The sequence below is a fragment of the Syngnathus scovelli genome, chromosome 18 (assembly GCF_024217435.2).
Source record: "Syngnathus scovelli strain Florida chromosome 18, RoL_Ssco_1.2, whole genome shotgun sequence".
Lineage (NCBI taxonomy): Eukaryota > Metazoa > Chordata > Actinopteri > Syngnathiformes > Syngnathidae > Syngnathus > Syngnathus scovelli.
In genome coordinates, this window is record NC_090864.1 from 4,980,380 (window position 1) to 5,002,066 (window position 21,687).

General features: G+C 45.5%; 4 protein-coding genes across 5 annotated transcripts; 3 read left to right on the top strand and 1 right to left on the bottom strand.

Moving 5' to 3' along the window:
* The first annotated feature begins 1,262 nt into the window (after positions 1–1,262).
* Positions 1,263–4,506, top strand: cdv3 (carnitine deficiency-associated gene expressed in ventricle 3). Of its 2 annotated transcripts, none has more exons than XM_049749455.1 (5): positions 1,263–1,738; positions 2,416–2,492; positions 2,556–2,692; positions 2,848–3,013; positions 3,390–4,506. In XM_049749455.1, the coding sequence occupies exons 1-5, from the start codon at positions 1,559–1,561 to the stop codon at positions 3,517–3,519; spliced, it is 690 nt and encodes a 229-aa protein (XP_049605412.1). In that variant the 5' UTR covers positions 1,263–1,558; the 3' UTR covers positions 3,520–4,506. The 2 variants fall into 2 exon arrangements, with proteins under 2 accessions (XP_049605412.1, XP_049605413.1); XM_049749456.1 differs by having other exon boundaries at positions 2,419–2,492.
* Positions 4,507–5,351: 845 nt separating this feature from the next.
* Positions 5,352–8,449, bottom strand: hacd1 (3-hydroxyacyl-CoA dehydratase 1). The gene is made up of 7 exons (XM_049749454.2): positions 8,266–8,449; positions 7,167–7,284; positions 6,986–7,004; positions 6,825–6,913; positions 6,619–6,740; positions 6,257–6,435; positions 5,352–5,966 (listed from the first exon to the last, which is right to left on the bottom strand). The coding sequence occupies exons 1-7, from the start codon at positions 8,388–8,390 to the stop codon at positions 5,884–5,886; spliced, it is 735 nt and encodes a 244-aa protein (XP_049605411.1). The 5' UTR covers positions 8,391–8,449; the 3' UTR covers positions 5,352–5,883.
* Positions 8,450–8,704: 255 nt separating this feature from the next.
* On the top strand, positions 8,705–13,166 carry LOC125986246 (transmembrane protein 236-like). The gene is made up of 4 exons (XM_049749844.2): positions 8,705–10,514; positions 10,586–10,658; positions 11,282–11,405; positions 11,545–13,166. The coding sequence occupies exons 1-4, from the start codon at positions 10,210–10,212 to the stop codon at positions 12,234–12,236; spliced, it is 1,194 nt and encodes a 397-aa protein (XP_049605801.1). The 5' UTR covers positions 8,705–10,209; the 3' UTR covers positions 12,237–13,166.
* Positions 13,167–13,298: 132 nt separating this feature from the next.
* mrc1a (mannose receptor, C type 1a) lies at positions 13,299–21,368 on the top strand. Its single transcript, XM_049749810.1, has 29 exons — positions 13,299–13,447; positions 13,584–13,985; positions 14,263–14,436; positions 14,706–14,861; positions 14,925–15,038; positions 15,175–15,315; positions 15,380–15,559; positions 15,633–15,790; positions 15,865–15,981; positions 16,056–16,171; positions 16,233–16,381; positions 16,623–16,822; positions 16,913–17,028; positions 17,096–17,177; positions 17,255–17,399; positions 17,525–17,563; positions 17,638–17,866; positions 18,020–18,120; positions 18,278–18,417; positions 18,527–18,632; positions 18,713–18,885; positions 19,146–19,254; positions 19,345–19,577; positions 19,654–19,819; positions 19,912–20,064; positions 20,137–20,253; positions 20,319–20,480; positions 20,721–20,753; positions 20,824–21,368. Exons 1-29 carry the CDS (start codon positions 13,387–13,389, stop codon positions 21,057–21,059), a joined length of 4,308 nt encoding a protein of 1,435 aa, XP_049605767.1. The 5' UTR covers positions 13,299–13,386; the 3' UTR covers positions 21,060–21,368.
* Positions 21,369–21,687: the final 319 nt, after the last annotated feature.

The window sequence follows — 21,687 nt, forward strand, 5'->3', positions numbered from 1 at the left end:
CATCTGGGTTTGGACAGCACGCGGGTCACATTTATTCTGTTCATTTTCATGGGAGAGGTTCACTTACCAAAACAAAATGAAATAAGACCTTCCCTAATGTCATATCAGCTTCTGTATCGGACATTCTGCATCATCAGCGTATTGTTTATTTAAAATTTTTAGGTGTTCTAATTCTAGTTGTTCAAGTCATGTTCAAGTTTGCGAATAGCTCTTTTTCCAGTTTACCATAGTTTTTCATTTTTGTTTCCATTTTTTGTTTTGTGTGTGCATATTTTCAACTTAATTCAGTTGACTGGCTAACACGTGTGCTAGTTTGTCCTGTTTGACTTGACGTAGTCGGACCGAATGCTATCTTAGTGCTGAACAATGATGGAAAATTAAATTAATTCAAATATCAAATGTTGTAGAGTTATTAGTTACGCTTATGTTTTATACATCAATTTCATTTGTGTAACTTGGAGAAAAAACGTAAGTCTCTTCTCTGTCCAGACCCAGCTGACAGGTTCCATTGCACAGGGCTAAAAGGTGAAACAAAAAGCAAATGTGCCCTCTGCTATTCCTCTCTAAAGACAAATCAGTGGTTTAATTTTTATAAATAAACATTTTAAAGTCATGAATAAATGTGTCGCTGTTGCTTATTGTGTCGACTAAGTTGTAATGGAGCTCAAATACACGCTTTACTTGATATTTGTACCATTTATCCAGGCGCTTCATGAGTGAATGCCTTTTATTGTCATTACATCAACGGAAATGTGATGGAACAACACTATTGGCAGTTAGCTCAATACTTGCTTGGATTTTTGTTTTTTAAACTAGGAGCACAGGCCTCTAAACTGGCATTTTAAGTGTGCAAGTAAAAAAACAACATAGGGGCGCATATGAATTTCAAATTGAAGTTACAGTTTCTAATTGCAGTTGATACTCTACATATTTCCACTAATGTTCAATATATTACTGATAAATTGACATAAGTGTTTATCAGACGTTAGTCAACAGACCAAATATTTTAACATTACGAAAATATTATTGCGGACTACGGCGCGTTAAGTCTTATGCACCAAATATTCCGATTTACGTACCAATTCGGGTTACGTCGCTGGACTAGACCGCTATTGAAAAAGTTTTTTTTATATTATCAATTTGCTTATTGTCATTGTTGTTATTTAAATAAAACTGAAGGTATAAATTGACAACATTTAAAACTAATGAAAAAAATAAAAAGAAATAAAGAAACGTAACACTTCCGTGTTCATGTCCATCTATTACCGGGTCACAATGCTGATTTGTCAGATTTCCTGTGCGGTGCATGGCATGCTTGACAGGATTGCTGACGGGTGACGCAGATACTCAGCCGAACCTTTTATTTTATTTTTTGCCATCCTTTAACGGAGGAGAAACGACACTCAAGAAAGCCAAGTGACCGGCGTCGGAGCTTTTAGTAGCTTCCGCCCTTTTCCTCTTTCCGCCTTCCCCCACACGAGAATCACTTTTTACCCCCCTCCTCGGCGTGTCATTGCTCCACCGGCGTGCTTAAAAAAAGCTAGCGGCTCTCGTGAAAATGGCGGATGTGTCAAGTGAAAAGAGCTTGGACGACTTCTTTGCTAAACGGGACAAGAAGAAGAAGAAAGACAAGGGCAAGGCCAAGGAGTCAGCCGTCTCCTCGACAGGCCTTAAAAAGAGCAAGAAGGAGAATGAAAAGTCGTCGAAAGGCGACGGTCAGGACGCCAACATGGACAAGGTAACGTGGAGGAGTCTGTGTCTGGAAGCCACGACATTTAAGGCCCTTACCGAGTTATGTTAAACCGCCCCTTGACACTTAAATGACGAGAAATCAACTTTTAAGGAGTCATTTGGAAAGAAAACCCGACTGGCTATCTAGCATATGCTCCGCACGGCTCATGTGACGACCGGCTGCCAAGCACCGCTTAGCTTTTAGCTTCTCTCACTGACACATTGACGAACTCAGTGGAACCACTTACTTCGTAGTTTTTTTTAGTTGTGTCTAATACTGTCTTTTTTAGATCTCCGAGAAAAGAAAAGGGAGGGCGAGCCGCCGCCATTTTAGTTTGTTTAGTCACCCCACTAAGACGTCGGTACTGGGGTCCTCGCTTTACGACGCTGTTCCGTTCCAACAGTAGCGACCTAACCCCGAGTTAATACACAAGTCGGAGGACGCTATATTCTTATCTGCAATATCAAATATATTAGAATTGTAGTCCACTACAGGGGCGCCACCAGTGGGTGGATAGGAACATTTTCTGGCCAGCCACTGGGCAGAACAGATTGTATTCGTGTCTGCTAATGTAGTTGCATCCTTGGACTAGTAAAGTGTATCAGTAGGCATTTCCTAGTTTTCTACTGACTAGATTTCTACAACAGTAACAACAGTGAGTAGCTTTGTGCCTTTCCGGCCAGGAGGACGAGGAGTGGAAAGAGTTTGAGCAGAAAGAGGTGGACTACAGTGGCCTGAGGCTCCAAGCATTGCAGATAAGGTGAGGGTGAAATGTCTCCATCAGGAGCGTTCCAATGTGGTCATAACGTTTGTTTCCCCAAAGCGACGAGAAGGATGAAGAAGACTACGACGACGAGGAGCAGGACGAGGACGGGGATGTCCTCATTGTCGCGGGCGGTGACAAAATGTCAGGCCCTTGGAACAAGTCCTCTTCTGCTCCTGCGCCGGTTGCACCAGTTGGTGAGTAGTAAACCTTCACTTGCCAAAAAGATATGGGCCACTATCACATTTTGACAGTATGATAGTCTTGAACATAAAGATTGAGGTTTCATATTTAAAATATGTGCAGATTTATTGAGAGAATTTGGTAAATTATTTTAATTTCCTTTCTGCAGAGGAGGTGGAGACGGTCGATTCAAAGGCGCCGGGGGGCGTGTACCGTCCCCCGGGGGCTCGCTTTTCTTCATCCAAACGAGCTCAGACTCAGGGACCCCCAGAGATCTTCAGCGACACCCAGTTCCCATCCTTGATGGCCACCGGCAAGCATGTGGAGACGCGCAAGTAATTCCACGCACTGCCATTGCTTGGCTTTCCACACCATAAGAGAATGGCAAAAATATCCCATTTGAAATATCCTTACATCTAATATCTAACATAAACTCATGCGATCCACCAGATGGCACTAGTTGTTCCTCATTGAGAGCATTCAACAGCAAAATTTTGCATGTTATAAAAATTATAAAAATCGGAAGGTATTGGGGAAAATAATTTGAAGAAAGATGTGTTATTGGTTGTCTGTTTTTAAAAACAATATTGTCAAATAAAATGAAATCGTTTTAAAAAGTTGATGAATTCAGGTGAGACATGAGTTTCTGACTAAAAAGCAGAGCATATTCATAGCCACCATTTTGAAAGTGACTGTGTGTCCCCCCGCCAGGGACCGTGAAATCGAGAAGACGTTTGAGGTCGTGAAGCACAAGGGTCGCGGCCGAGAGGACGGCAATGCCACCGCCACGGTGCAGCACCTGCAGCTGGATAACCAGTTTGCTGTCCTGGGGGACAAGTAAGACATGCGTGCCACCGCCGCTGCCATTTGGCGCACCCCCTACCAACCAATGAGGAGGAAAAAAAGCGGCTGAACGTTGTGCTACTGCACTCGCCGCCACCAACACGCACACACACACACACGCGCGCACACACACACACGCACACACACATATGCATTTAAATCATCACATTAAAAGTTCACCAGGTTGGGAAGGGGTGGAGGTGGTGTGGGGATGCAACTCCAAACAAGCTTTTCACGGCAAGGACTTTGTGGACCACGCTTGTCTATCTGGACTTCATCAAGGTGATTTTATGAACTTGTGTGTGTTTGTGTGGGAAGAATCTATTTTTCTGCGCTGTCACACACACATATACATGCACATGCGTGGGCTCTAGGGGGTGCGTTTGGGCGTCATGAGTGGAGGACACTACCTTGACCACCTGGACTCTGTTTTGGCCCCACAAAAAAATCCTGCACCTGTGGCGGTGAACGGGATATGAGCTGCGGGGTGATGAGACTCGCACGATTCCCTAATAAAGTGGCCTTATGGATACGAACGTCTCGGTCATCCCAGGAGCGCTAAATGTACTTGAAGTCACCACAAGAGAAGAAGAAAAAAAAAATGGGAATTTTGCAGATGTAGTTTGGAAGATTTCAAATCTTGTTTCCTCATATCCGCTGTTTAGTTTCAAAGCTCTCTCTTCATTATTATCATAATCAGATCAACAGTGGCTTGCCAGTCACGGCCGTTGTGACACCTTACCAATGAGTAACAATTCAAAGGCGTGGCTCTATCAATTTAACTGCCAATTCAGTTCTAGCAGTCAATTGAGCATTAGTTTTGAAAGTTAATTGAATAGTGCGTGTGAATTTTTTTAGTTTTTTTTTGTCAATTCCATAATGAGTACATTAAGTGCTGGGATACTTGTGTGCGTGTGGTTGAAGTAGAACATGTTTGTGACAAAAGACGAGAGCCAATTTATCAAATAAAAGTGCTAATCTGGAATGCCTATGTATGTGTGTATGTAATTAAAATTACAATATAGAGGAAAACAATTCCAAAAATATCTTGAGTCAAGAAGAAAAATGGCAACTACCGTCAACCTGGTCATGTTGAATTGTGTACCCTTTCTGAAACTTGGAGCAGAATCCAAAAATCTGCTGAATTCAGCACCTCCCCCCCTATTGGAAGCAGTAACACAGTTCAACTGGCCCGTGCAACAAATGGGAAATTCCCACTGGAATGACTGTGACGTGGTCAGCAGGGTTATTTTAAAAAGCTTAGTAACACCGTCAAGTTGAGGGGGTGGGAGAAGGCAAAATGCATTTTGTAGCGTTTTATTGATGAGAAACTGGAAGCACAGGTGTTTAGACTTAATGTATGGCGATATAGGACCGCTTTATTCTTCATCCAACATGACAAGCGGCTATGAAACTCTACCTTAGACATTACTACCATCTAGCGGTAATATTGGCACACAGCATTTACAGGTAAAAGATTAGTACCCCCTTTAATTTTATACTCAAAAAAATTCTTTGAAACGTGTATATGCATATTATTTTATAAAGGAAAAATAACCCCACCCTAAACAAAATAAATTCAAGCTTTTCACCACTCTCGTTCACTCACGGGGTGTCAAACTCCCGTTGCCGAGATACACAAGCGCATCGGCCTATTGGATTTGTCAAATCTGTGAATGTACGTTGGAAGCTGGTAAACACGAATACAAACACTAAACAAGTGAGGACAGCTATTATCAGATCCAATCATGTTTAACAATCGCACATTCACAAACAGAAATATATAGTTCACATATACTGACAAACATAATTTGATCCATAACATTGGAGGAGGGTTTAGATTCCAATTTTATTGAGTTGGTGCAAAGGTGATAACAAAACTCTGAATATCGTAGAATTGAGTTTATTGATTTTTGCACATGATTTCACATTTCTTTACTCTCCCCCCACCCGCCCCAGTAAATTGCGGCCTTTTGTTCCTATAAGCAGAATTATTGATTGAACATCAATCAACGATTCTCCTGTTAGCACCTTTTTGCTCGGCGGGAATCGAAGTAGCGACACACAAACCTTACAGGTAAACATCACCAACAAATGCAGACAAAATTTTAGTGTTTTCCCTCGGACAAACATACACAAAAAATTGTCTACGTGGACATTTATTGTTTCTTGAGATTTGTTGTTTTCTTGTTAATTATCTGGGACACTGTAACAATGTGAGTTATTGAACCCCCCACAACCGGTCCTCAGTACGTCTCCTGACAGCCATTTGTAAACAACAATTGTGCCTCCTCCCATGCATTTTTCAGATGTGTGGGGATGGCGGCTGATGAAGATGACGTGGCGATTGAGCTAGCTCCGACTAGTCATCCTTCTCCACGATGACCTCGCCGTGGAGCACCCTCCTCCTCTGTCGTAGCATGTGGAAGAAGAGCTGAGGGAACACTGAACACGACAACAAGTCAGTGTTTGATTTTACAGCGAACCGCGATTTATTGTGTTGGATACGTCCCACGCCGACGTTATGGTTCATGTAATCTAATGAAATAAAGTGTAAAAGTAAAAAAAAAAAAAAAGTTAATTAAATAAATCAAAAATGCTTTACATGAGCTTTCACAACTGTGGGATGCTGCGGCGCTGTGTGAAAATGGCCAAAAGTGCAGTGTTCCGCGTGAAAGGCGAAGCATGTTGCTGCTTTTTTTTTTTTTTGGGTGGTATCTCTGCACAAAACTTACATGGGATGTAGGATAGCATGATAACCACCAGGCAGTAGTAGTAGTCAAAGGACACGTTGTACTTATTGGGGAGCCTCATGGAGTACATGCCCGAGCGGCGCACAAAGGGCAGTGCCGAGTAGATGGTCAGCAACTCACCCGCCACGCCCAGCGGGTACAGTATGATGAACAGCGTGTATCTGCACACACACAAACATGTCAGTTTATTACACACACATAGTCAACTTTTGAGAGCTAATCAGTGGCGGATACACACAAAGTTTCCAAGAATTAGTGTCATCATAGCACAGCATGTTAGCATTTAGTGGCTAGCAGAGAAGCTATCCGAAAACCCAACACGCTCAGCATTACGGCGCTGCCACCTGGCCCATTTGATGAAGTACGGCAGGTGGTGGAGCAGGTTGAAGGTGTAGTAGGAATATCTGGTGATCTCCGTCAGGGTCCACACCACCAGAAAAAGGACCACGCTTTCTTCATTCTGTACCTGGGGTGCAGGGTGAGGCCCTGATTTCATACCTGTGCACTTGTCTGTGTGTGTGTGTGTGTGTGTGTGGGTGTGTTTTGTTACCTGTCTGATGCTGCTGGTGACGAACCACACCATGAATATTCGCGAGCTCACTTGCACCCCGGTGACAATCACTGACGTCCTAACAAGACCTGGTGGCAACAGCAATTATCAAAGGCGAATATTTCAGCCGTGAACCAACATAGATTCAATTTGTCACGTACCGATGGCGCAGTGTCCCACCTGGAACACAAAGTACATAAAAATGATTAGGAAGTATTGTGTTTTCAAGATTACTTTTCAGCTCTTCCAGGGCCTTACAGCTGTGGAAAGTGCAATATTTAAACACATATTTAATCATTTATGGTGTATTACTTTTTGTACCAATGGTCAAAACAGTCTTACCTCGACTAAAGCAAAAGTCTGGAAAAACTTGAGGGTCCTGGCTATACTTCTGTACAGGCCCTTGTGTGTGCCTTTCTGCATGTAGAAGCGTATCATCGCCATGGCCAGGACCAACCAGCTGACCACAAAAATAACATTAATTTATTGTTTATTTTGAATGACGTTAATCCGTCATAGCTCAAAGAGATCTGGATGTGTTAAGATGAGTTTTTTATACATGCAATCAAAATAGGTTTAGTTCACACTGTTGTTGTCTTACAGGAAAGTTGTGCGGATTCTATCAATGTATTTTGCTCCACTTTGGTTTGTGTAGTGTTGTACGGAAAATATTTGTCTGTCTGTCTGTTGAATTTATTTTGTTTTATCAGATAAATACAAAAATGTAACTTAAACAATACCGTTGTGTTGCTTCTGTTTTCTTTTAGAATGGGAGCCGGTCATTAGCTAGTTCTGTCCTCTGCTGGTTAAAGTTATTTATTGCACCCTATTACACTATACGTTTCCATCCATTCTGCTATTTTATATTTTTTATTCTACAATTGTTGCAATGTCAGGTAGAAATTTCTAATATACAGTACTACAAGTTTTATAAAATATTGAAGTGCGCCACTTTGCTATATCACAGAGCCCCGGGAGATGTTTAATTGAAGAGTCGATGCGAGAAAAAAAACACGTTTTGAAAACAGCTGGCTGTGGGGGACTCAAATATATTTACAAAACATAATAATAATAATAATAATTTGAAAATAATAATAATAAATAATAATTTTATAATAATCACATCAAATTGTTTAAATTAGGAGTGGGTCGAAAACCTTAGGTGATGATGACAGCAATTTTTAAAAACATAATTATTTATACAGGACGTTTCCAGAATGTAAAGGGTCGCACACGCCTGTTAATGTGAGGTTAAAAAAATAAAATCAAAAAGTGCCCATTGAGCATTTCCAGCGTCACTCCTGTGTCGCCGGCGTCTAAACTTATACCAGCAGGCAGCCCCCGCGGCCCTTCACACTTCACACCCTCGGCTCGGCCCTATTTGGACACGCAGCGACGCTCCATTCATTCCAGCGGCCCGCCGCACACGCCGCACACGTACCCGGCCGTCATGGCGATGTTGTAGAAGGCGAGCCATGCAGTAGCCACGGTGCCTTTGCCGCGTTTCTTGTTGTTGTTTTCCTTATCGTCCGACGCCGCGCCGCCGTCGTCCTCGCTGGACGCCATGCTGGTGCCCAGGCTGGGGTGGGGTGGTGTCGCGGGGCGGGTGACGGTAAGGGGGGTCCGGGAAGTTCGGTGACAGCTGGGGGGGGGTTAGGGTTAGGGAGGGGGGATGTGTGTGTGTGTGTGTGTGTGTGTGGGGGGGGGGGGGGGGGGGGGGGGGGGGTCACGAAGAGTGACGGTGGGTTGCGCGACAAGCAAGTTTGCTGCCACCTGGTGGAAAAGTAAGAAATAATTACCGTGTTGGCCCGACCCTGATTATAAGACGACCCCCTCAGGTTTAAAAAAAAGGCTTTTTGAACACCAAATTAAATTTTTGTACAGAAAATGATTACCTCTGAAACAAATGATTATAACAATACATTCGAGAGAAAAAGCATGTTATTTTGCCTCATTCAAATCGTGCAAATACTGTCTATCACATCTTAATATCTGAACATTTAAATATGTAAACTAAAGTGCAATCACTCTTGTAAATGAATGGCTTCTGGTTTTTGAAATGTAAATAAACCAATCTACTGTGATAAAACAACAAAATTGCAATAAGTGCATTAACCATCAAAGTGAAGTCTAACTGTAACTGTAGTCTTGAAACAAATCTGAATAAGGAAAAACATTGCAATAAAATAATGCAAACTGCTACCGCTGTTGTTGGTGAGCCTGAGGACTGTATAGGGGGTTGGCTTGGATGGTTATGCTCTTTTCGCCCCCGGGTGTCGGTCAGAACACAGGAGGGAAGATGTTCAGTTTTGATTGCTTTACTGAATTATTGGCAAAAAAGTAACAGGCACTGAGGCTCATAGGGGCATACGGGCAAACTGGCAAACAGGTATAGGCACGTTTGGTTGTAATGACGTGAGAGCAGGTGTGTGTAGTGTACATGGGTGAGTCTTTGGGTGTGTGAATGTGATTCGTGTGTGTGTCATTATTGTATGTGGTGTGTGTGTGTGTGTGTGTGTGTGTGTGTGTGTGTGTGTGTGTGTGTGTGTGTGTGTGTGTGTGTGTGTGTGTGTGTGTGTATGTGTGTGGTTCTACAACAGACAGAAATACAGCACGTAAGTCAACGCTCAATTTGTGACGTCACACAACACTACATACTAACTGCGGTTCCGCTATACTAAACAACCATAAATGAAATACACTTGGCAACACACCAAACATAATTAATAATTAAGTCATCGAGACAACAAAATACATTTGCTGGCGACCGTTAGTCGCCGTGCCGCTGCGTAACGGCTGTAGTCATGCGTGTACGCTGCTCGTACCATGCAAAGCAAACTTAAAGGAGCACGCCGGAGCTGTCAATCAAACGGCGCGCACATGAAGCAAACTGCGATCGGACAAATGGCACTACAGTGGACAGTAGTAACAATGAAATGTATATACTCACTTTGTGTCAAAGACGCACATGATCACAGCAACATACTTAGTCGATACCAGCAACCTTTAACTTACCGCTGCGCACAAGTGAATGGGTATAATGTCTAGACCCCGAATGTAAGATGACCCCCACTTTTTCAGTCTTATTTCAATGCAGAAAACATTGTCTTTTAATCGGGCCAATACGGTACTTTGAACACACTCCACACACCACGGGATAATCATTTAGGATCATCTTTTCAAAACGTTTGACATTTAGCTTGGCAGAAAATTCTCTATTCTCTCTATCCGGCCTGATTATCGGCATGTTTGGACCCCACAACTGCTAATAGATAGTCCACATCCTTGTCAAGCTTTGTTTACCAGGCACACAATGATGATTGTGGCGTAAGCAGTTTCAGGCCTGCGATGTGTGGAACATGCTAGTGGCGGGGCAGGGTGGACAATGGTGGGCACCGGTCACCGCCCCCCACCTCGGTGTCCTCACAGCATGGGCTCGGGCCGAACGCTGAAGTTGGCGGTGTGCGAGGCGCTGCAGTTCGCTGGCTTGTGCGTGCCGCTCTTCGTGGTCACGCAGCGCTTTGCCGCCATCGTGGCCGAGATTCAAGGAGGGGGCGCCTCCGGCGGAGCCTACTGGCTCATCGTGGCCTCCTTGGTGGCCTACGTCACGTCCGTTGCCCTCCTCATCTGGGTGCCCCTCAAGTATATGTTGTTTGCCAAAAAGAGGTTCCTGATTGGGAGAAAGAAATGGTGAGCGGTGCTGTGATGGAAAGAAACAGTTTTTTGTCTTGCTGTCCTCACTAATGTGTGTTTCCATCCAGGAGGCCCGTGGCCCTCGTGTTTGTGATCCTCTCCACAATGCCCTGCTTTGCTTTCCTGATCGCAAGCTCTGAGGTACCACAAATGTTCATTTTCTGTTGAGCTTGGGAAATAAATAAGTTATTCATTTTATTGACATACAAGGTGATGACTTGTGAGAAGAAAGTCCCTAGGGAGTCATATGTGAGGACAAGGAGGTGCTGATAAGCAGCTGGGTTCCTCTTCCTGTCCTTCTTGTCACATCATGTGTCCACCAGGCACATTTTCACTTCCTGGTTGGACCGTGGCCCAGAACTCACTTTGCTGCTTTGCGTGGCCCCAAACGGACCTTTTGCTCCTTGGTTTATCGGATGTAAAAAAAAAATGCTGCATGGATTCCCGCTTGCTGGGCTTTGTTCTCAAGTCCTGACTCAGGCTAATGTCAAGAGCTGAACAGCAACAGTGATTCTCAACTGGTGTGCGAGTCTCAAGGATATGAAAAGAATTACAAGCGGTACTCAGTTTATAAAAATTGTGACATGACTTTTCGAGGTGTCAGGTGGTTTTCATGTGGTACAAGAAGGCATTGAATTGTAATAGAATATTAGTATGTAGTCTGCCTTCCTTTTTGTCTGCATAACTCTACTGCTGCTTGGTGGCCAAAAAGGACTCATCAGAAGGACCAGCAGTGTACCTTTGTTTATTTATTTTATTTATAGATCCAGATCCGCAACAATTTGCGTCACGACACGTTTGGCGAGCTGCCCGTGTCGCTCATCCTTTTTTCCCTCATCTGCATGGACGTGGTGGAACGGATACGGCACTGCAGGCTTACGGGACAAGGTGAGCTTACGTCTCGCTGACTCACTCATGGAAACGTTTCATCTGTTGGGCCCTAATTTTGTGTAAATAAATTCCAGTTCTTATATTAAGCATTTAGCGCCATAGTACATTGTGACAGGTGTTCTGGTTGTGTCTTCAGATAATGTGGCAAGAGATGCTGACATCCCCTCCTCGGTGTTGACTCATGTAGAACAGGTCACACCAATCACTCCGACTGTTCCGGGATCCGGAATGCTGGGTCCCGGAACAGCCGGTCCCCACCCGCAAGTCACGGGACCCACCGTGGCACCGGCGGGTACGCCGGGCCAGCGTGGGGGCGACATAACCCGCAACGGCTCCCGCTTTAGTCCGGAACCCAATGGCCCCATCATGGGAATACCCGGGAATGGCGGTCGAGGGTTGGATGCCTCTGAATCCGGGTCCCGTGCGGCGCATGCCCGCGCGGGCCTGCTGGGCTTCCTGTGCGCCAGCGACGCCCGCGCTGACGTGTTTGTGGACGGCTTCATGTTCTGGTTGGACACGGCAGAGATGACCCGGGCGGCGAGCCACCCGCTGGTGTGCTATTCGGGCTGGGTGTGCCCCATTTACGTTTTCTGCTGCCTGTCTTGTCTGCGGGTGGCTGTCGCCCCTCGCGATCCGCTGCTGTCCTCGCTGGGCGTCGCCCTCCAGGACCTGCCCTTCCTGTTCCTGCGAGTTGGCTTGCTGGCCTTTTTCGGTTTGGTCACGCCGCTCCTCTATCTGCTCAAGAATCTGCTGGTATGTCTGGCCTTCATCTACTTCAACTTCATGACCAAGCTCCGGATCTTCAACACACAGAGGATGTACCTGTGAATTTCGCACGTTTTGGAATGTCACGTAGGTCCACAACAACACAACACGCATCAGTCAAGGTTACTATAATTCACAAAATAACTACAATGAACAAAAAATGCGAAAAATTGGTAGTTAATTCATGCTAACTTGCGCTCAGTAGCCATTTAGACGCCATATTCATTTGACTGCATCAATGGGTGCTGGTGTTTTGATTAGCAACTGACTTCAAATGTGCTCAGCATCTATGCAATGTAAACAATCACAATTACTGTAAAGCTATTTTTGGAAAAGAAAGGTTGTCAGTGTATAGTACTCGAGGGAGACGTTTATTTGCGGATTTCTTTATCCAATTTCTAATAAATATTTCTTACTCCCAAAAATAAAATCTCAACAGGACTTTATTTTGATTCAACCAACATTTGTAACTTCACTGCCAGCATTTGAGGGCACTTCCCCACGAGGAAGCAGGATTTCCCCCTGTGCTCTTTTTCTCTTCATTTGTGTCATCTTTGGAAACCGCACAGATCTCCTTAGGGGGTACGTTTTTTTTTTTTTTTTTTACATTCTTCGCAGTTTGTCACATCAGCATTTTACTCACATTCCTTGCCATCACATTGACTATCTTGGGCTTTATTGTGATGCGAGTGTAATTGACCTAGTTTCCAGTTAACACTATACCCAAATATTAAATATTAACTTATTTTTTTTAACTACATAAACAATTTTGTTAGTTTCTCTTTGTTTATTTTGTCTCCACAATTTTCACAAAATAAGGGATTTAAAAAAGTGATCCTGGGGGTGGGAGGGCAGTGGGTCACCCTGACCCACCAACTGTTCTGTGGACCATAGAAACAAAACAGGTGGGTTCATAATGAGATTTAAGATTTATTCAGGAGCTGACCCCCGGACCATTAATCACTTACTGGGTCAATTTGACCCCTTGATTCTTATTATTATTGAGCTGAGTTTGGCTATCAAAAGCGGACATGGGTCTTTAATAATATCCGAGTGTCAGTTTTCGCGCCTCTAGTAGTGCTTCCTACCGCCTGCTCAGCCCCTCTCTCTGAGTGCCATGTGACAGGATGTCCAAGGAAGAGGAGTCGTGGCGAAGGCATCTGCTCAGCTCGCCACTTTGCCGCTGGACGCCCTGCTGACAACCAACACCATCATGTGGCCTCGCCTCGCCGCACTGCTGCTCTGCCTCCTGGGTGCCGTGGCGGCTAATGTCGGTATGTCTTGTCGGTAGTACAAATACTTGAGGTCACTCAAGTCGATTTTTCTTGATTGTGGCGACAGAAATGTTCTTGTAGCAGAAACAAATATGACTAGTAAGGTTCTATTGTGAGTTTGTACTCTGTGCTTTAGACAGCAGCTCCTTCCTAATCTTCAACCAGGACCACAACAAGTGCGTGAAGGTCGTCCACGCCTCGTCCATCACGCTGTCCGGGTGCGAGCCCCGTGCCAAGGACCAGCAGTTCCGCTGGGCCTCGGCGGACCGCCTGCTGAGCCTGTCGCTCAACCTGTGCCTGGGGGCCGTAGAGCTCAAGGACTGGGTCAAGGTCTTGCTGTTTGAGTGCGACGAGGCCAGCGAGCTGCAGCACTGGCAGTGCAAAAACGAAACCCTGTTCGGACTGCGGGACCGAGACCTGCACCTCAACTGGGGGAATCGCAACGAGAAGAATTTGATGATCTACAAGGGCTCGGGTGTTTGGAGCCGATGGAAGATCTACGGGACGCACTTGGACCTGTGCGCTAAGGGCTATCAAGGTAGGCGCTGGGTGAACCTTGAAACGTTTCAAACTACCTCACCAATCTGTAAAACAAAATCAAAATGGCACGTTTCCATTTCCATTAATGGTGTGTGTACACAGGTAACATATGACTTCCTGTTTTATGCTTTAATTCTAAAAGACAAAGCAAAACACTTCTGGATCGAAATTTAACACAACTGGAGCAGAAACACACGCAGACAGACAGTACTCCCAGTCAAATATTCTTTATCATCTACAAAGAATGTCTAACACTGTATGTGTTGGACTCGCAGAAATGTTCACCATCGGGGGCAACTCCTTCGGCGCCCCGTGTCTGTTCCCCTTCAAATTTGGTGAGCAGTGGTACTCGGAGTGCACCAAGGCAGGCCGCACCGATGGGGAGCTATGGTGCGCCACCAAGGCCAACTACAACAGCGAGAAGAAGTGGGGCTTCTGTCCCACCAGAGGTACGCGCAAAACATCAAATAATACAGTACCACAAAAGGTCCGCACGTGACTCTTTCTGTGTCGTTTTCTGCCTTGAAAGAGGTCAGCGCTAACAATTGAGGTTTATGACCCCCTTGACAGAACAACATACATTCCCGTCCTGACTTGTCAGCAGTCTTTGTTTTCCTCTTCCCACAGTCCTCTCCTCTCCTCCGCAACGTTTGCAAAATGACTGCAAATCAGCGCATGTGCATTTTTGCCCTCCTGTTTTTTTCATTTGTAATTGCAGCATCGTCCGGCTGGGACACGGACCCGGTGACGGGGGTCCAATACCAGCGCAACGCTCAGGCCGTGCTGAATTGGCACCAGGCCCGCAAGAGCTGTCTGCAGCAGGGAGCGGATCTCCTCAGCATCGTGGAGCTCCACGAGCAGTCCTACATTTCAGGTAGCACCAAAATTCCTGATGTGGACTTGGACGCACGCTGACCAGCTTATTGACTCCACATAGGACTGACCAGCAATTTGGGAAGCGCCCTGTGGATCGGACTCAACAGTTTGGACTACAAGGCGGGATGGCAGTGGAGCAACGGGAACCCTTTCCGATATTTAAATTGGGCACCAGGTCATTCTAGATTTGTCATTCCACAAGTGGCAAGAGACATTTTGAACCAGTAGCTCAAATTGAATTGAAAATTTGTCTGGTGTTAGCGTTAGCATTTTGTAATTTTACAAATGTGTAACTGGGTGTTTGCCATCAGGTCATCCGTCATCCGATCCTGGGATGAACTGCGCCACTCTAAATGCCGGCAAGGCCTCCAAATGGGAGACCAGCACCTGCACCAAGAAACTGGGATACATTTGTCGCAAAGGCAACTCCACCAGTCTTCCTCCACCGCCCAGTAAGATCATTTCAACTTGACTACGCAACAGGAAATTTGATCGATGATAATCTTCTGGATGCAGTCCACCAGCCCAGCTTCTGCCCCAACCACTGGGTCCCTTATGGTGGCAATTGTTACTTCATTGAGAGGAGCAAGAAAATGTGGAAGGATGCCTTGACTGCCTGCCGCAGGGATGACGCCGATCTGGCCAGCATTCACAACATCGAAGAGCAGAGCTTCATCATCGCCCAATCGGGATATCGTAAGCAGCCCCAGCGTTGGCGTTCTTAAACAAGACCAAATCATTCAAAAGCACACAAAAAAAAATTTTTCAGTGGTAACAGATATTCTGTGGATCGGTCTGAACGATCAGAGGAGCCAGATGTTGTTCGAGTGGTCCGACCGATCGCAGGTCACCTTCACCCAGTGGTTAATGGACGAACCCACCCATGCCACCAACCTCCAGGAGGACTGCGTACTCATTCGGGGAGACGTGAGCAAAAAGCGTTTGTTTTTGGAATGCATTTTTTTGAAAAAACAATTCAAATGGTGCCTTTGTCTTTTTAGAGCGGCAGGTGGGCCGACCAAATGTGCGAGAAGGCGTATGGATACATCTGTAAGAAGAAAGCCTCTTCCAAAGCGGCTGAAGGAACCCACCAGGAAAGCAACCCGGGTTGCGCGCTTGTGAGGGACCCGCCTAAATCTGAAATGCTTTTTTTTTTTTCCAACAAAATTCACAACATTGTTGATATTTGTAGGGTTCGCTCAGATACCACTCGTATTGTTACACCATCGGAGCTGAGAAGAAAACATTTGAGGAGGCCACACGGGCGTGCACACAGGATGGCGGGAACCTCGTCGATGTGGCCGACAGGTACGATTGTTTGCCGCTTCGTCATGGAGCGCTTCACTGACCTCATTTCTTTCTCCCAAAGGTACGAGAATGCTTTCCTGACTAGCTTGGTTGGCCTGAGGCCTGAGAAGTACTTCTGGATAGGGCTCTCCAAAAAAGAAGAAACGCACACGTTCACTTGGACCAGCCAGAGGAAAATCTCCTTCACGTATTTCAATGTGGGCATTCCGGGTATGCTACTCCAATTGTGATTTTTATTGCCAAGTTACTCTCAAGTCAAGAAAGAAAACAAAACCATTATGTTTTTTGTTTTTTTGGAAAATGTGATTTCAAAAATGCCAATTTTAAATGATATAAAAATGAATTGAAGTTCAAAGTTAGAAATAGTTGTGTCTCTTAATAATAAATGCTATCATTTCCTCTTTATTCTTCAACTAACCTTTGACCTGAACCACGCGATTCTGAACCGCAGACCGCAAAGCGGGCTGCGTTGCCTTGGCGACGGGGACGTCAGCCGGCCTGTGGGACGTGGTCAGCTGCGGCAGCAAGGAGAAGTACATTTGCAAGAAAGTTGCTGAGGGTGTCCAGGTGACCACCGCGGCGCCTGTTACGCCCGCCCTCAACTGCGCCTCTGGGTGGGTGCCTGTGGCCAACAGGAACGTCTGCTTCAAGGTGAGAGACCCCCCCTCAAGTCAGAATGAAATAAAATCTAACTAAAATTAAAAATTTAAAATATGAATTAAAAATTCTGGCGGTTTGCAGCTGTACAAAAAGAGCAAGGATGAGAAGAAGACTTGGCATGAAGCAAAGGACTTCTGCAGGGCCATTGATGGAGACTTGATGAGCATCCACGGAGCTCAGGACCTCAGCAATGCGCAGTATGTACACACACGCACACACTGGGTCAAATTAGCGTGTATGTTAAGAAGTGGTACTGCCGTCAAGGTTTCACTCATCGGACGCAGCCTGGATCGGACTCAGCCTACTCGGCACCAACGAAGGTTTCGTCTGGAGCGACGGATCGCCCGTGGGTACCTGTTTTTATCACAGCCAGCATTCATCGTGATGATTAAAACTCCTCGTCCTCCTTCCACTACTATGTAGTATGGCTTTGAGAAGTGGGGCTATGGGGAACCCAACAATTACAACGACGCCGAGCACTGTACGGAAGTTCAAATCAGCTACAGACGACACTGGAATGACCGACACTGCGAGGTCTACAACGACTGGATCTGCCAGATACGCAAAGGTAATCAACACACACACACACACATGTACACACCCACACGCACGCACGCCCCCCCCCCCCCCCCCCCCCCCCCACACACACACACACACACACAACACATTGATTCAGTGCTGTTCTATTTACAGGAGTGTCTCCCAAACCCGAACCCGTCGTCATCATGCCAGGTGAGACATAAACGTAAATTTGGAATGTAAACAAACAAGTGGCGTTTCAAATATGTGCTCTGCTGATTTTGCAGCGTTCAACATCACCGAGGACGGCTGGCTGGTCTACAACGACTCGCAGTACTTCATCAACATGGATGAGCAGCCCATGGAGGCCGCGCGGGCCTTCTGCAAAAAGAATTTCGCGGAGCTGGCCGTCATCACGGGGGACAGCGAGAGAAGGTTCCTGTGGAAACAGATCCTCAGGGGCTCCGAGAATCAGTACTACATCGGGCTCATTGTCAATCTGGACCACTCCTTTAGGTAACTCAAAATGCACGTTAGACCAAAATCACATAGAGGAAAAAATAATGAATAATTAGTACATTTGTAAAAATCATAACCTCACAAAAATTTCTAACCCCACCACCACAATAATTTTTTAATACATTGAAGAAAATGTGTGTTTTCCTCCAGCTGGTTGGATGAAACGCCAGTGACGTACACAGCGTGGGAACAAAATGAGCCCAACTTTGCCAACAATGACGAAAACTGTGTGACCATATACAAGAGCATGGGTAAACTCATCGTATCAATTAGACCAGCACTTAAAGGAAGATTAAAAAAATATATACATATATATTTTCTTAAAAATACTAAATATCAGTGTCTATTTTAAAAAAGGACCTCAAATTGCCCGTAACAATTTTGTAAACGTGTGTGTGTGTCCCGAAGGCTTCTGGAACGACATTAACTGCGGCCTCGAGCTGCCGTCCATCTGCAAAAGAAGCAGCGTGTTCGTCAACGCCACCGCCATGCCCACGGCCGAGCCCAAGGGAGGCTGCGCGCCCGAGTGGCTGCCATTCCAAGGCAAGGTAAGCGTGAGGAGGAGGAATTCTTCCAACTTTATTTCACTCACATGCAAAAGCTCTCGTTGGTGATTTATTTCTTTGGTCATCTTGACTTCTTATCTGGTTTTCACAGTGCTATAAGTTTGTGGGCGCCGACAGAAAGTCGTGGCAGGACGCCAGGGAGTACTGCAAAAACCAGGGAGGGAATCTGGTGTCTGTCATCAGCGAGAGGGAGCAAGGTACGCCGGGTCCTCGCTTTTATTTGCGGTTCACTACTCAACCCCCAAAAAACACAAATCCCCAAATGTTCCTTTTCAAGCCTTCCTGACCACACAGATGTCGGGGTACAGGGAGGACCTGTGGATCGGCATGAACGATGTCAACTGGGAGATGCACTTTGTGTGGACGGATGGCCGAGGCGTGTTGTACACCAACTGGGCCAAAGGGCATCCTACGTCCACACCGGACGGACGCTACTCCATAGTGGACGAGGTCTATATTTTGCTCTCCCCTTTTTTTTTTCAGAGGATAAAGAATATATGCCTGTAATAATAATAATAATAATAATTATTATTATTATTATTATTACTATTATTATTATTGCATTAGTGTGTTGCTCCACCGTCTGTATTCAGTTGGTCATACTGCCAATGCTAACGGTAGCACGTCAATGGCCGTTTTCTATTATATGTTAGCATTAGACTAGCATTGTGAATCTCAAGGCACCCACCACTGTACTTTTTGTTCCTCAGCAAGTTTTTGACTGTGTGATGATGGTGGGCAGTGTCCCGAAACAAATGGGACTCTGGAAGGTGGACAATTGTGTCGAAAAGCGCGGTTTCATCTGTAAAAGGAATCTTGGTCAGTGGCACAACCACTAAATAAGCATTGTTATTTTTATACTATACTGTAAAAGCTGTTTTGGGCAACTAACATGACTTTTCTCCAAAGATTCCCAGATCGCGCCGGCGGCCACCACGATGTCTTCGAAGGCCTTCAACAAGCTGGGCAACGACTCGTACAAGCTGCTGACGCAGAAGCTGCGCTGGGATGAGGCGCGCAGGCAGTGCCAGGCGGACGACGCTGAGCTGGCCAGCGTGCTCGACCCCGTGGCGCAAGCCTACATCTCGCTGCAGATTTTCAAGTTCAACGAGCCCGTGTGGATCGGCCTCAACAGCAATGTGGTAAAGGAGATGCAAGACCCGTTGACCTCTAAAATGTCTGACTAAGCAGTACTTGAGCGTGGTTTCCCCTTGACAGACTGGAGGTCGCTTCAAGTGGGTGGACAACTGGTTGCTGTCGTACACCAGATGGGGCAAAGATGAGCCGAAGAGCAACTACGGCTGCGTGTACATGGACGTGGACAAAACCTGGAAAACGGCGCCGTGCAGCAACACTTACTACTCGCTTTGCAAGACCTCACTAGGTCGGGGGGGGGGGGGGGGGGGGGGGGTAAAACCCTCTTCTCGGACTTTGCCTCCATCTAGCAACACTGAATTATTATTATTTTTTTGATAGATTCGGCGCCCATCGAGCCTCCTCAGCTGGCCGGAAATTGTCCAGAATCAAAGAAGCAGATAACTTGGGTCCCCTTCCGGGGTCATTGTTACACCTTCTTCAGCTCGCTCAAGGACAATTGGGCCCACGCTTCCGTGGAATGTCTAAGAATGGGTACGCTGGGATGATTTTTACCACCACCTCAGTGGGATATAAAACGTGTATGCCTGATTGGCTCTTTGTCAGGGGCATCTCTGGCAAGCATCGAGGACCCCCAGGAGAGTCTTTTCATCCAACAAAACTTGGATGTCCTGCAGGACAGTGCCAAGAGCTTTTGGATCGGCTTGTACAAAACCCACGACAGTAAGAATTGCACTCGTCTAGCTTTTTCGGATGGCGGCTAAGTCAGAGAGCTTCTTTGTCAAAAGGTCAGTGGGCGTGGATTGACAACAGTGCGGTGGACTACACCAACTGGAAGCCGGGCATGCCGGCATCCGAGTCGACGTGCGTGGAGGTCTTCTCCGACAGCGGCAAATGGAAGACCACCAGCTGCAGCAGATACCGCTCGTACATCTGCAAAACACCCAAAGGTTTCCAGTCAATATAGGCGTGCCCCAGGGCTTTGTCTGCAGCCCCTTCTCGTCCTTTGCAGTTCGCTAGTCACAATTGCACATATTTTAAATATTTATTCATATTTATATTTATTTATTTATTCTTTATATTATTTTTTGTAATGTACTTAGATGTTTGGCACCAAAGCGCTAGTTAAGAGTAAATTGTGTTAAGGTTGAAATACATTTAACGCTGAGATGATTTTTTTTTTTTCCCAGTCATCACGCCGACAGAAAAGCCCCCAGCTGTTGGTGAGTACAGAAATTATGCAGTAGCAAATTTTATGGGTTCAATATTCACGTTGTACATTTCTTCAAATAGCTCATATCATAGAAAAGGTGTCCAACGGCTCTGCTGGCATCAGTGTGGCCGTGGTGCTGGTGGTTCTGGCCCTGGCGGGACTGGTGGGTTTCCTGCTCTTCCGGAAAAAGATGCCTATCTCCTCACCTTCGGGGGAGTCCAATTTCATCAACAAGTTGTACTTTAATAATCCCATCCGAGCTCTGGTGGACACCAAGAGCCTGGTTGGCAACATTGAGCAGAACGAACAATCGTAGGCGGACGCCACTGAGTGCTGATCTTTACTAATGACAAACTCAATTTTTCTATTTTAATAATTCTTGTGAGTACTGAGAATACACTAAATAACACTCCAAAAGAGGTGATTAAAAAATGTGAATAGGACTTTTCACTTTGAAGAATCCAAAGTGTTTTTTTTTGTGTTTTTTTTAAATTGTTCTTCCGAAGTGACGCAAATCAAAAGATGTTTACGGAAAATTAATTCGCCAGACTTTTCTTTGTCTTTTGCGTTCCTTCACTGGCCGACATTGTAAATAGATTCAATACAATAAATCATAGATTGAAAATTCAAATGGTCATTATTCTCCCTTGTAAAACTGCGAATCAGAACATTCTGCCGCTTGCTCACCTCCATTAGCAGCAACCAAAGTCTCTCCATGGGAACAAATCCTCAAGAGCTTACTTCCAATAAGTCCCGTTTTTTTTGTTTTTAGTAGCTGGAATTCTGCACTAACCTTTCATCACCTTATGGGCAGGTAGAAATTGGCTTTTCTTACTGTGCTTGGTCGTTTTGACCCAAAGTGGGATGATGTTCAAAAAAGTTTTTTTGTGAAGAATAGAAAAAAAAACATTAGCATGGACTCAGAGATCATTAATAAAACCTTC

Excerpts from the sequence above, each read along its gene's own strand:
- LOC125986246 (XM_049749844.2), top strand. The coding sequence starts at position 10,210 with ATGGTGGGCACCGGTCACCGCCCCCCACCTCGGTGTCCTCACAGCATG. Across the intron at positions 10,515-10,585 it reads CTGATTGGGAGAAAGAAATG|GAGGCCCGTGGCCCTCGTGT; the intron begins GTGAGCGGTGCT and ends GTTTCCATCCAG. Across the intron at positions 11,406-11,544 it reads CTGCAGGCTTACGGGACAAG|ATAATGTGGCAAGAGATGCT; the intron begins GTGAGCTTACGT and ends TTGTGTCTTCAG.
- cdv3 (XM_049749455.1), top strand. The coding sequence starts at position 1,559 with ATGGCGGATGTGTCAAGTGAAAAGAGCTTGGACGACTTCTTTGCTAAA. Across the intron at positions 2,493-2,555 it reads CTCCAAGCATTGCAGATAAG|CGACGAGAAGGATGAAGAAG; the intron begins GTGAGGGTGAAA and ends GTTTCCCCAAAG. Across the intron at positions 2,693-2,847 it reads TGCGCCGGTTGCACCAGTTG|AGGAGGTGGAGACGGTCGAT; the intron begins GTGAGTAGTAAA and ends TCCTTTCTGCAG.
- mrc1a (XM_049749810.1), top strand. The coding sequence starts at position 13,387 with ATGTGGCCTCGCCTCGCCGCACTGCTGCTCTGCCTCCTGGGTGCCGTG. Across the intron at positions 15,791-15,864 it reads GCGTACTCATTCGGGGAGAC|AGCGGCAGGTGGGCCGACCA; the intron begins GTGAGCAAAAAG and ends TTGTCTTTTTAG. Across the intron at positions 18,633-18,712 it reads CATCAGCGAGAGGGAGCAAG|CCTTCCTGACCACACAGATG; the intron begins GTACGCCGGGTC and ends TTCCTTTTCAAG.
- hacd1 (XM_049749454.2), bottom strand. The coding sequence starts at position 8,390 with ATGGCGTCCAGCGAGGACGACGGCGGCGCGGCGTCGGACGATAAGGAA. Across the intron at positions 7,285-8,265 it reads AACATCGCCATGACGGCCGG|CTGGTTGGTCCTGGCCATGG; the intron begins GTACGTGTGCGG and ends TTTTGTGGTCAG. Across the intron at positions 6,436-6,618 it reads TACTTCATCAAATGGGCCAG|ATACACGCTGTTCATCATAC; the intron begins GTGGCAGCGCCG and ends GTGTGTGTGCAG.